This window comes from Salvelinus sp. IW2-2015, unplaced genomic scaffold (genome assembly GCF_002910315.2).
Source record: "Salvelinus sp. IW2-2015 unplaced genomic scaffold, ASM291031v2 Un_scaffold3498, whole genome shotgun sequence".
Classification (NCBI taxonomy): Eukaryota; Metazoa; Chordata; class Actinopteri; order Salmoniformes; family Salmonidae; genus Salvelinus; species Salvelinus sp. IW2-2015.
Window position 1 is genome coordinate 23,420 of NW_019944778.1, and position 14,336 is coordinate 37,755.

At 44.8% G+C, this 14,336-nt stretch overlaps 1 protein-coding gene across 1 annotated transcript in view; it reads left to right on the top strand.

Moving 5' to 3' along the window:
- Positions 1-1,875: 1,875 nt before the first annotated feature.
- LOC112075981 (collagen alpha-1(XI) chain-like) overlaps positions 1,876-14,336 on the top strand; it is a gene marked incomplete at its 3' end in the record, with an annotated part of 21,230 nt that continues 8,769 nt past the window's right edge. The window contains exons 1-11 of the mRNA XM_024142882.1: positions 1,876-1,959; positions 7,213-7,257; positions 7,419-7,472; positions 7,576-7,620; positions 10,765-10,818; positions 10,938-11,045; positions 11,337-11,390; positions 13,080-13,133; positions 13,494-13,538; positions 13,646-13,699; positions 13,850-13,894. Of these exons, the coding sequence (XP_023998650.1) occupies positions 1,876-1,959; positions 7,213-7,257; positions 7,419-7,472; positions 7,576-7,620; positions 10,765-10,818; positions 10,938-11,045; positions 11,337-11,390; positions 13,080-13,133; positions 13,494-13,538; positions 13,646-13,699; positions 13,850-13,894 (642 nt within the window). The remainder of the gene's footprint in view (positions 1,960-7,212; positions 7,258-7,418; positions 7,473-7,575; positions 7,621-10,764; positions 10,819-10,937; positions 11,046-11,336; positions 11,391-13,079; positions 13,134-13,493; positions 13,539-13,645; positions 13,700-13,849; positions 13,895-14,336) is intronic.

The following is a 14,336-nucleotide window of genomic DNA, read 5'->3' on the forward strand; positions in this document are numbered from 1 at the left end:
TCCCTGACCAAGGCCCTTCTTCCTCGGTTGCTCAGTTTGACCGGGAAGCCAGCACTAGGAAGAGTCTTGATGGTTCCAAACTTCTTCCATTTAAGAATGATGGATGCCACTGTGCTCTTGGGGACCTTCAATGCTGCAGACATTTTTGGTACCCTTCCCCAGATCTGTGCCTCGACACAATTCTGTCTCGGAGCTCTACGGATAATTCCTTCAACCTCATGGCATGGTTTTTGCTCTGACACGCACTGTCAACTGTGGGACCTTATATAGACAGGTGTGATTATTTCCAAATCATGTCCAATCAATTTAATTTACCACAGGTGGACTTCAATCAAGTTGTAGAAACATCTCAAGGATGATCAATGGAAACAGGATGCACCTGAGGTCAATTCTCATAGGAAAGGGTCTGAATACCACTGTATATAAGGTATTTGTCGTTTTTAATTATTTGTATACATTTGCGAAAGGAAATCTAAACCTGTTTTGCTTTGTCATTATGGGGTATTGTGTGTAGATTGATGTGACCAACAAATAATTTCATCCATTTTAGAAAAAGGCTGTAATGTAACAAAATGTGGAAAAAGTCAAGGGGTCTGAATACTTTCCGAATGCACTGTATGTTTACAATAAAGACTAGCTTGCATGTACAAAAAATAGTCAAACTAGCTTGGAAGAGTATACTGTTGATAAGGGTTGAAGTTGCTATTGACACTCAGCACACACACACGAACAATGTGTCTTTATTTGTGTGTAATGTCTGAAAATAGATACTTTTCTCACTCTCATTTCTGAGGTGTTATGTCAACATCTTATGGAAATATACTGCTCTTTGAAGATAATTTACACCATCAATTATGTCTCTTTCCTCTTCTGCTCCCTCTCCCCTCTTCTCCTCTCCCCTCCTCTCCCCCCCTCCTCCTCCCCTCCTCTCCCCTCCTCTCCTCTTCCCCTCGCTCCTTCCTCATCCTCCACCTCTCCTCCCCCTCCTCCTCCACTCTCCCCTCCTCCTCTCCCCCCGCCTCCTACCCCCACACTCCTCCTCACCGTCTCCCCTCCTCCTCCCCTCCTCTTCCGCCTCCTCTCCGCTCCCTTCCGCCCCCTCCCTCCCCTCTTCTCCCCCCTCTCCCCCTCCTCTCCCCTCCTCTCCCTTCCTCTTCCTCCTCCCTTATCCCCCCTATCCCCCTCCTCTTCCTCCTCTTCCTCCTCCCTCCTCCCCTCCCCTCCTCTTCCCTCCTCTTCTCCCCCTCCTCCCCTCCTCTCCCCCTCTCCCTTCTCCTCCCCTCCTCTCCTCTTCCTCCTCCTTTCTCTCTCCTCTCCCCCCCCTCCCCTTCCCTCTTTTCCTCCCCTCTTTGTCTCCCCCTCTTTCTCCCTGAGCTATAGAAGCCACAAAAAAGAGATTTTCTTAGAATATTTGCTGGGGGTTTTCTGGGGGTGAACAAAAGCGTTGAAATATCTCATTCTGTTCTGTGGATGCCGCAGCAGGCTCCCCAGCTCCAGCACAGCCTCAATTATTTCTCTGCCACACACACACACACAAATACACACACACCACACAAACACACACACACACACACACAAATACACACACACCACACAAATACGACACACACCACAAACACACACAAAATACACCCACACGCCCACACACACACTCAAGAACAAACATTCTACCCCCGCACTGAGTTAACATTCCGCCTGATCCATATGCCCTCCATGTTCCCCAGCTTCTCTGTTGTGTGTTGTGTGTGTGTGTGTTGGTGTGGTGTTGTGTGTGTTTGTGTTGTTGTTTGTGTTGTTGTGTTGTGTTGTGTGTGGGGCTGGTGTGTGTGTGTGTGTGTATTCTGGCATTGCGTTTGTGTTGCTTTTGCCTGCACCATGGCAACAACTCTGAAGTTGTCTGGTCTGCTTCTGCCTCAGGACTCCTGGGTCCTCAAGCCAATCCGACCACCCGGTGAAAGAGTAAGTGAGGCTCTGTCTGCTGTTGCCTGTCCCAACAAAACTACCTTGAAAGTGTTGGGTTGCATAATAGTCGTCCAATAAGACAAATTGTAAAATGTCTGTCTTTAGATGTAATTAAAATTACACAATACACAGACTGGAAATAGCTTGTTTACTATAGACTTACTGAAGTTTTGCTTATGTTATGTCAACCCCCCTTACTGTATAATATGTAGTGATTAATTTTGAGACCTATATCTCCTCTAAGAACTTATGTTCTCCTCCTGAGACCTAGCATCTCCTCTGAGATCTATTAACCTCCTTGAGACCTAGACCTCTCTGAGACCCTAGTACCTTTTCTCTGAGATCTAGTAGTCCGCCTCTGAGGAACCTACCCTCCTCTGAGGACCTAGTACCTTCTCTTGAGATTCTAGTACCTCCTCTAGGACCTAGTTACCTTCTCGAGGACCCAGATCTCCTCTGAGACCGAGTAATCTCCTCTGAGGACCTAATACCTCTCTGAGGACCTAGTATCTCCTCTGAGACCTAGTATCGCCTCGAGGACCCTTTAGTTATCTCCTCTTGAAGACCTAGTGTACTCCTCTGAGACCTAGCAACCTTCTCTGAGGAACCTGATCTCCTCTGAAACCTAGTGTCTCCTCTGAGGACCTAGCATCTCTCTGAGATCTAGTACCTCCTCTGAACCTAGGACCTCCTGCTGAGACCTAGACCTTCTCGGATCCTAGTATCTCCTCGAGACCTAGTACTCCTTCTGAGACTAGTACCTTCTCTGAGATCTAGACCTCCTCTGAGACCTGTACCTTCTTCTGAGACTAGTATCTCCTCGAACCTAGTTATCTCCTCTGAACCTAGTACCTTCTCTGAAGACCCTATATCTCCTCTGAGGACCTAGTATCTCCGCCTGAGGACCTAGATCTCCTCTAGATCTCAGATCTCCTCTGAGGACCTGATCTCCTCTGAAGACCTAGTACCTTCCCTCTGAGGACCTAGTACCTCCCTGAAACCCTAGTCCTTCTCTGAGCGACCTAAGTCTTCCTCTGCGCGACCCTAGTCCTTCCCTGAGACCTAGTACCCTCCGCGAGACATAGTACCTCCTCTGAACCTATATCTCCTCTGAAGACCCTAGTACTCCTAACTACCTAGTACCTTCTCTGAGGACCTAGTATCTCCCTGAGGACCTTAGTATCTCCTCTGAGACCTAGTACCCTTCTCTGAACCCTAGTATCTCCTCTGAAGAACCTCGACCTCCTCTTGAGACCTAGTTTTTACCTACAAAGACCCCTTCTGAGACCTAAACCGCGCCTCTGAGACCTGTAACCTCCTCTGAGACCCTAGTATTCCTCTGAGGACCTTATACCTTCTCTAGACCCTAGTAGTTCCTCGAACCTAGATCTCCTCTGAGACCTAGTAGCCTCACTCTAGACTGAGTATCTCCTCTAGACCTAGTATCTTCCTCTGAAGACCCTAGTACCTCTCTGAGAAATCTAGTATCTCCTCTGAGACCTAGTATCTCCTCGGAGACTATACTCCTCTGAGACCTAGTATCTCCTCTGAGACCTAGTACCTCCTCTGATACCTATCCTTCCTCGAGACCTAAGTCCTTCCCTCTGAGACCTAGTATCTCCTCGCGAGGACCTAGCTTACCTCCTCGGAGGACATATAACCTCCTTTGAACCTTAAAAACAGTCTTATTCTCAGATAGTTTCCTCAAGGTGATCTCAGTTGTCCCAGAAACAGACCTGACGGTCACCAGATACCATTGTTAAAGTACAGTGTTATTTTGACCTCTGACCAATCACTGTTTCTATGTGTCTCTGTTACAGGCCTCACGGCAGATCGGGTTGCCGGTTACCTGGATCATGCCTGCCTGTACGTGATCTTCTGTTAACCCTTCTCACACTCCTTCTCCTCCTCTACACTGTTGACTCAGGACACCCACCAGTACACAACTGAGTTTATAGAGACAACCCCCATTACACACTGTAGTTTATAGAGGACCAACCCACCAAGTACAATACTGTAGTTTATAGAGACAACCCACCAGTACCACCACTTAGTTATAGAGGACAAACCCACGCCAGTACACACTTAGTTTATAGAGGAGCAAACCACCAGTACACCACTGTAGTGTATAGAGGGACCACCCACCAACACACTGTAGTTTATAGAGGACAACCCACCAGTACACCACCCTTATTTATAAGACAACCCACCAGACACACTTATTTATGAGACAACACCACCAGTAACACACTGAGTTATAGAGGACAACCCACCAGTACACCGCACTGTAGTTTATACAGAGACAACCCACCAGACACACTGTAGTTATAGAGGACAACCACCAAGTACACAGCTGTAGTTATAGAGGACAACCCCACCAGTACACACGTAGTTTATAGAGGACAACCCACCCAGACACCAAAACTGAGTTATACGAGAACCCCACCCAGTTACACACTGGAGTTAATAGAGACAACCCACCAGTTACACACTGATAGTTTATAGAGGAAAACCCCACCAATACACCACTTATTATGAGGACAACCCACCAGTACACACTGTTAGTTATAGGACAAAACCCACAGTACCACCACTGTAGTTATAGAACAACCCACCAGTACACACTTAGTTTATAGAGACAACCCACCAGACACCTGAGTTTATAGAGGACAACCACCAGTACCACTGTATTTAATTAGAGACAACCCACCAGTACACAACTTAGCTTTATAGAGACAACCCACCCAGTACACCACTGTATTTATAGAGACAACCCACCAGACACACTGTAGTTTATAGAGGGAACAACCCACCATACACACTGTAGGTTTATAGAGGACAACCCACCAGACACACTTTAGTTTATAAGACAACCCCACCGTACACACGGTATTTAATAGAGGACAACCCACCAGTACACTTAGTTTATAGGACACCCATCCAGTACACACTGCTATGATTAAGGACAACCCACCAGTACACACTGTAGTTTATAAGGACAACCCACCCAGTACACACTGTAGTTTATAGAGACAACCACCATACACACGTAGTTATAGAGACTAACCCACCAGTACACCACTTAGTTTATAGAGACAACCCACCATACCCACACTAGGTTATTAGAGGGACAACCCACCAGTACACACTGTAGGTATAGAGGACAACCCACCAGTTACACACTGTAGTTATAAGACAACCCACCAGTAACACCACTGTGTTTAGAGAGACAAACCCCACCATACACACTGTATTTATAGAGTGACAACCCACCAGTACACACTGAGTTAGAGAGGACAAGCCCACCCGTACACACTTAGTTATAGAGACAACCACCATACACACTGCTAGTTTATAGAGACAACCCACCAGTACCACACTGTAGTTTATAAGGACAACCCACCATTACACATGTAGTATAGAGGACAAACCCCACCATACACACTGATTATAGAGGACAACCCACCAGTACACACGTAGTTTATAGAGGACAAGCCCACCAGTTACACACTGTAGTTTATAGAGACAACCCACCAGTACACACGTAGTTATGAGACCAACCCACCAGTAACATACTGTAGTTATAGAGACAACCCACCAGTACATACGTATTATAAGAGGACAACCCACCCATACCACACTGTAGTTTATAGAGGACAAACCCACCAGTACACACTGTATTATAGAGGACAACCCCACGAACATACTGTAGTTATAGAGGACAACCACCAACATTACTTAGTTATAAGCAACCCACCAGTACACACTGAGTTTATAGAGAACAACCCACCAGTACATTACGTAGTATAGAGGAACAAACCCACCAGTACACACTGTATTATAAGACAACCCACCAGTTACATACTGTAGTTATAGAGACAAAACCCACCATACATACTTAGTTTATAGAGGACAACCCACCATACATACTTAGTTTAAGAGGGACAACCCACCAATACATAGCTGTAGTTATTATAGAGACACCCACCAGTACACACTGTGTTATAAGGACAACCCACCAGTACATACCTAGTTTAAGAGGAAACCCACCAGTACACACTAGTAGTTTAAGAAACCAACCCACCATACCACACTAGTATAGAGACAACCCACCAGTACATACTGTAGTTTAATAAGACAACCCACATACACCTGTAGTTATAGAGGACCAAACCCACCAGTACATACTTAGTTTATAAGACAAACCCCAATAGTAACATACTGTAGTTTATAGAGACAACCCACCATACATACTGTAGTTTATAGAGGACAAACCCACCATACATACTGTATTATTAAGGACAACCCACCAGTACAACTTAGTTTATAGAGACAAACCCACCAGTACACCACTTGTAGTTTATAGAGGAACAACCCACCAGTACATACTGAGTTATAGGAAACCCAAACCAGTACACACTGTAGTTATAGAGACAATCCCACCATACACACTGTATTATAGAGGAAAACCCAACCATACATAACTGTAGTGCTTATAGAGGACAACCCACCAGACACACTGTAGTTTTATAGAGACAACCCCAACAGTAACTGTAGGTTTTATAGAGGACAACCACCAGTACAACTGTAGTTTATAGAGACAACCCACCAGTACAACTGTAGTTTAGTAGAGGACAACCCCACCAGTACATACTGTATTTATAGAGGACAAAAACCCACCAGTCAACCACACTGTAGTTTATTAGAGAGGACAACCCAACCATACATACTGTAGGTTTTATAGACAACCACCAGACACACTGTAGTTTATAGAGGACAACCCACCCAGTACAACTGTTAGGTTTATAAAAAAGAGGACAGACCCACCAGTACACACGTAGTTTATAGAGGACAACCACCAGTACACACTGTAGTTTATAAAAAGAGACAACCCACCAACACCCTGTAGTTTATGAGGACAAGCCCACCAGTACACACTGTAGTTTTATGAGGAACAACCCACCAGTACACACTGTAGTTTATAGAGGACAACCCACCAGTACACACTGTAGTTTATAGAGGACAACCCACCAGTACATACTGTAGTTTATAGAGTAGTTTCACAACAACATCTCTTCCTTCCACTACAAACCACAATCCAACATGTCTTTTTAAAGCCTCCATCACTACAGTCTGATGTACACATGTATTCCATAGAGACATCAGACTCGAGGTGGTCCAGACATGGTTTACGTAACATAGAGCATCCATAGTAGAGTAAAGTCATTTGTGTCATTTATTTTCTTACAGGGCCATCCTGGTAAAGAAGGTCCAACTGGTGAGAAGGGAGCTTACGTAAGTGCAATTCATTCATGTGTTGATTAATTGATTGATTTATATGTATTTGTTTTGAATGTGTTACATAAACAGAATAATTGTAATGGTTTATGACATATCTCTTATTGAGAGACTAMTGAAGACATTGTGCTCTCTCTCTCTGTCTTCTCTTCCTCCAGGGCCAGGCAGGTTCCCCAGGTCTTATTGGTTATCCCGGTCATCGTGGTGTCAAGGTATGGTGTTGTAGCTCACCCAGGTGATGTTCAGTAACATCCTTAAGGTGTGGGACGTCGTGTCAGGTTGGTAATTGTGGTCCGTTTCTTGTCTGTCTATTAGGGTGCTGATGGCGTTCGTGGGCTGAAGGGTGGAAAGGGAGAGAAGGTAAAGCTTCCTCTTTTCAAAATGTGACGCTTCGTATTCCTGCTGCTATTGTGTGTAAGAATGTTGTGATTCCTAGCACTGTCCTATCTGACCAATGAGCTGGAACACAACGTTCTCTCAAAAAGTCCTGTCACAAAGACTTCCTGCAGTCCAAAACGCCTACACTCTTAGACAAAAGGGTTCCTAAAGGGATCTTCAGCTGTCCCCATAGGAGAACTATTTCTGGTTCAAGGCAGAACCCCTTTTGGTTCCAGGTAGAACTATGTTGGGTTCCATGTAGAACCCTTTGTGTCAAGGACTCTACATAGAACTCAAAGGGGTTCTACCTGGAACCAAAAAGGGTTCTTCAAAGGGTTCTCCAATAGGAACAGCCGAAGAACTGCCAAAGAACAGTGGGAGACAGAGAACAGAGAGAAAGGAGACAGTGGGAGACAGATAACAGATAGAGAGACAGTGGGAGACAGAGAACAGAGAGAAATGAGACAGTGGGAGACAGAGAACAGAGAGAGAGACAGTGAGAGACAGAGAACAGAGAGAAAGGAGACAGTGAGAGACAGAGAACAGAGAGAAAGGAGACAGTGAGAGACAGAGAACAGAAGGAAAGGAAGACAGTGGAGAGACAGAGAACAGAGAGAAAAGAAATGGGAGACAGTGAGAGACAGAGAAACAGAGAGAAAGGAGACAGTGAGAGACAAGAGAACAGAGAGAGGAGACAGTGGGAGACAGAGAACAGAGAGAGAGACAGTGAGAGACAGAGAACAGAGAGAAAGAGACAGTGAGAGACAGAGAACAGAGAGAAATGAGACAGTGAGAGACAGAAAACAGAGAGAAAGGAGACAGTGAGAGACAGAGAACAGAGAGAGGAGACAGTGGGAGACAGAAACAGAGAGAGAGACAGTGAGAGACAGAGAACAGAGAGAAAGGAGACAGTGAGAGACAGAGAACAGAGAGAAATGAAGACACAGTGAGAGACAGAGAACAGAGAGAAAGAGGACAGTGAGAGACAAGAGACAGACAGAGAGAGAAGTGGGAGACAGAGAACAGAGAGAGAGACAGTGGAGAGACAGAGAACAGAGAGAAAGGAGACAGTGAGAGAACAGAGAACAGAGAGAAATGAGACAGTGAGAGACAGAGAACAGAGAGAGAAGAGACAGTGAGGAGACAGAGAACAGAGAGAGAGAGAACGTGAGAGACAGAGAACAGAGAGAAAGAGACAGTGAGAGACAGAGAACAGAGAGAGAATGAGACAGTGAGAGACAGAGAACAGAGAGAAGGAGACAGTGGGAGACAGGAACAGAGAGAAAGGGAGACAGTGGGAGACAGAGAACAGAGAGAAAGGAGAAAGTGAGAGACAGAGAACAGAGAGAGGAGACAGTGGGAGACAGAGAACAGAGAGAAAGGAAAGTGAGAGACAGAGAACAGAGAGAAATGAGACAGTGAGAGACAGAGAACAGAGAGAAAGGAGACAGTGAGAGACAGAGAACAGAGAGAAATGAGACAGTGGGAGACAGAGAACAGAGAGAGAGAGAGAGACAGTGGGAGACAGAGAACAGAGAGAGAGAGGAGACAGTGGAGACAGAGAACAGAAGAGAGAGAGGAGACAGTGGGAGACAGAGAGCAGAGAGAAATAAAGGAGCAGTGAGAGACAGAGAACAGAGAGAAAGGAGACAGTGAGAGACAGAGAAGTAGAGAAAGAGACAGTGAGAGACAGATGGATGGAGAGAACAGAGGGTGAAAGGGACAAAGAGAGGTTTCCTTATTCTCTTGTTAACTCATCCACCATGTTTTCTAATGCTCAAGCACACGTCCCTATAGCAGCATAATAAAGACAGAGCAGTGGCTGTTGCTCTTGTGCACAGGCCGTGTCATCCCCTCCTTGGCCACCAGATGACAGTAGTCTTCATGGCATACAGACGTATCAAATGAGGTTCCCTTTTCATAATGGAAAGCTACAGTCCAGATTCATAGACATGTCTAGCGTTGCTATTAAATTAAAAACATAAATCTCTTTTAAAAATAAATATGTATCCAAAGATACTCTGCCACGGCAATTAGGTTACAATTATGTACAAGCTCAAGGCATAGTGAATTCCCATGATCCCTTACACATAACGACAGTTACTTAAAGGTCCATTTAATCTCTGAGGTCCATTCAATCTCTGAGGTCCATTCAATCTCTGAGGTCCATTTCATCTCTGAGGTCCATTTCATCTCTGAGGTCCATTTCATCTCTGAGGTCCATTTCATCTCTGAGGTCCATTTCATCTCTGAGGTCCATTTAATCTCTGAGGTCCATTTTAATCTATGAGGTCCATTTAATCTCTGAGGTCCATTCATCTCTGAGGTCCATTTAATCTCTGAGGTCCATTTCATCTCTGAGGTCCATTCAATCTCTGAGGTCCATTCAATCTTCTGAGGTCCATTTCATTCTGAGGTCCATTCAATCTCTGAGGTCCATTTCATCTCTGAGGTTCCATTCAATCTCTGAGGTCCATTTCATCTCTTGAGGTCCATTCAATCTCTGAGGTCCATTCAATCTCTGAGTCCATTTCATCTCTGAGGTCCATTCAATCTCTGAGTCCATTCAATTCTCTGAGGTCCATTTCAATCTCTGAGGTCCATTCAAATCTCTGAGGTCCATTCAATCTCTGAGTCCATTTAATCTCTGAGGTTTTCTCTGATTCATTTCATCTCTGAGGTCCAATTTCATCTCTGAGGTCCATTTAATCTCTGAGGTTCATTTAATCTCTGAGGTCCATTTAATCTATGAGGTCCATTCAATCTCTGAGGTCCATTTAATCTATGAGGTCCATTTAATCTCTGCGGTCCATTTAATCTCTGCGGTCCATTTAATCTCTGACGTCCATTCAATCTCTGACGTCCATTTAATCTCTGAGGTCCATTCAATCTCTGAGGTCCATTTCATCTCTGAGGTCCATTTMATCTATGAGGTCCATTTAATCTCTGAGGTCCATTTAATCTCTGAGGTCCATTCAATCTCTGAGGTCCATTTCATCTCTGAGGTCCATTTAATCTCTGACGTCCGTTCAATCTCTGAGGTCCATTTAATCTCTGAGGTCCATTTAATCTCCTATGAAGTAACAAAACAAGTAACCCTTTAATTGATGTTCCCTCTGATTTCAGGGTGAGGACGGTTTCCCTGGTTTCAAGGGAGACATGGGTCTCAAAGGTGACAGAGTGAGTTGACAACTGAATGATACCGACTCAGCCATCATTGTCATTTGTATGGTACACTTTCCACCATAGGCTACAGTAATAGTACAATATCATATCTGTTGTCTGTTGGATGTGTTCAGGGTGAGCTTGGTATGCATGGGCCCCGTGGTGAGGAAGGACCTGAGGGTCCTAAGGGAAGAGCAGGACCCAACGGAGAGTCTGGCTCCATGGGGGGTGCTGGAGAGAAGGTAAAGTCTTCATTCTCACTCTCTCTTTGTCCTGTGAGGTCAATCTGTTAACAGCATATGCCTTTTTGTCCTGTGAGGTCAATCTGTTAGCAGCGTATCCCCCAAGCCTGTGGAAATACTTGAATTCCATTTTACAGTACAACTGTTTGAAACAGGAAGAAGTTTCCCGCACACTTCCAGTCAGATGCATATTTCTAAGCTTTCGGTCGGTCGACCTTCATATACGACTGTTTACCAGTACATTGTGCTCATTCAAATATTAATTTATGTTGACTTTTCTGTTGTCTTCAGGGAAAACTGGGTGTTCCAGGGTTACCCGGCTACCCAGGAAGACAAGGACCAAAGGTATGTACACAAACCCACTCTGTGATGCCCGTGAGGATTTCTGGGAAAACTTTAATGAAAAGCATCCCACAAACCCCAGCTCATCTCAGTAAACACACCAAACGCCTACAAAGGGTTCCTAAAGGGTTCTTCGGCTGTCCCCATAGGATAACTATATTTGGTTCAAGGCAGAGCCCCATTTTGGTTCCAGGTAGAACGATTTTGGGTTCCATGTAGAACCCTTTGTGTAAAGGACTCTACATGGAACTCAAAGGGATTCTACCTGGAACCAAAAAAGGGTTCTTCAAAGGGTTCTCCAATAGGAACAGCCGAAGTACCCTTTTAGGTTCTAGATAGCAGGAAGGAGTGTAGGAAGGAGTTTCCTGATGTCAGACAGGTTGTTCCTTGAAGAACCTTCAGGGATTTGTCATCAGGATTGTCCCATTGGATGATCTGTCTTTCAATAGATACCAATGATCCAATATGGAGGTACTGTTGATAGTGACTGTCAGTTTCACTCAGAATTCTTCTTACACCCAGAAACCAACAAGGCATATTGTGTCCTCAGCGACCTAGATGGTGCACACTGAGAATTACAGTGATCTACAGTCAAACACAGAGAGGTAGATTTGGTAATTAGCATCATATCACGTCCCCTAACAGGAAATACATGCCCTACTACTTATCTTTCCTCCCACATCCAGTAATACTCTGTTCAGCAAACCACTGGTAATACGGATTAAAAGATTACAAACATTATGCTGGAAGATTATGTGGCATTCCGTGAGATGGTGTCTAATACATACTCTGTAGGGCTAATTTACGCCCGAGAGCTATCAGAAGTTTTTTTTAGAAAGTGAACTATTGAAGTGTTGCCATGGGTGTCTGAAAGCACAGCCTTTGGGTTTAGAAATATGCCAGTTTCATCGTGAGACATTTGCAATCTTTCAAACTCTTTGAGTGTTTGGCCCCATCTATTTCCATCACATGACTTTGTGAATTCAGGCTTAGAAAATACCTGAAAGCTTTGAGATGGACGCTGGATTGATTTCATGTTTGAATGCATTTCGTGAACACCAGGACTGAAGTACACGGGTAAGCTAGTTTTGAATGTCGCCTTCACAACAAAGAGCCATAATTAGAAAGCAGAATGTCTTCATAGAACTGTGTGTGTGTCTGTTTACATGTTTTACCCAAATCAGCGGTTTTCTTTTGATGTTGTTTGTCATCTGTTCCATGTTCCATTTACTCATGTGATATGTTATCTCAAAGAATGTTCACAAAAGACATCGTGATTTTTGAAGTCTTCACTAACAAAGGGAGAGAGTGTGTGTGTGTACGTTGTGTTTGTGTTTCATTTCCTCATCGTGTCAACTACGTTTTGAACCACATTCGTATCTTATTATTCTGATGGTGATGTCATGAGCCCGTCACCGTTCAGCCGAGTAGTATTCTGGTGTCTGGTGGCTGTGTTGTCTGTTGTCTGTTGTCTGTGTTGTCTGGTGGCTGTGTTGTCTGTTGTCTGTCCATTGGCACGGTGCCGGCTGGGTACAGACTCATCATATGACGGAGCTCTCTGTGTCTCCTACATACTAATAGAGGTTGACAGTCAACAACAACAACAAATGAAAGCAAAAACCCTCTCAAATAATTCCTCATTACATGGATATACTGATTCCTGACCCGCCATTTTTTCTCGTTGATCTGCAGGGTTCCAGCGGCTTCCCAGGCTTCCCAGGGTCCAACGGAGAGAAAGGAGCCAGGGTAAAATAATTAGTCCCGTCCCTGTTTCTGTTTCTGTATGGCGCTCACACACGCTGTATCATAACACAACCCAAAGGAAGTTGATTCCTGTTACAAAAGCATTTGATTGATGACTTTGTACAAAACGCAACCTCCGAGAATCAATGTGAAAGAGATGAAAAAGATGATGACAAACTATTCTTTGTTTTTCAATGCTTTCCTTTGCAATCTTCAACAGAAAGAAAGTCACACTCACCTCGAGTGTTTTAGCACAGACCTGGAGAGTCGTTTTGAGAACAACTTACTGAGGCAGTTTAGGCTGGATTGATCTTGAGGTTTCTGTCTCAATTAAATGTCTTACACTTGTCTGTTCTTCCAAAGGGCGTGGCGGGCAAAACCGGTCCAAGGGGACAAAGAGGTCCAACGGTATGTCCTCCTTCCTCATAGTCTTTTCACATTCAATATTTGTATGAAGTCTTTACCTGATCTCATGTCAGTGTGTATTCTGAGCTTTGTCCTCCCCTGTCTCACAGGGGCCACGAGGTGGTCGAGGTGCTAGAGGTTCAACAGGCAAGCCGGGCCCTAAGGTAACTAYACTCTCCATCTACAAAGACATGGTAATACCTACAGTGTATAACTGGTAATATCTATGTAAACGATGAGTCATTTATTATGGTGTCCACTATGGGAAACAGTAGAACATCTGATGCTGATTTCCTGTCTGTTGTGTTTCGCAGGGCACCGCGGGCAACGATGGGCCACCTGGCCCGCCTGGCGAGAGAGTAAGTCCCATAAGACACTGCTTCCAAGGGGGGTTGGGTTATGGTCCGGGGTATGGGGCTGACCCATCAATAATGAAATATGAAAAGGCTTGGAATAAGAAGCAGTTAAGCAGTTAAACCTGTGATGTTTCCAGGGTAGTTTTGACTGCCTGTCTGACTGCGTGTCTGAATGCCTGACTGCCTGTCTGACTGCCTGTCTGACTGCCTGTCTGACTGCCTGTCTGACATAGTGGTAGGGTTGGAATAAAGAGTGGAAGGGCAGACCTGGACACGTGGTGTTCACCGATGGAAGCAAGGAAGCTACACTACAAACTACTACACCACACCCTACTACACCACACCCTACTACACCACACCATACTACACCACAGCCTAATACACCCTACTACACTACACCCTACTACACCACACCCTACTACACTACACCCTACTACACCACACC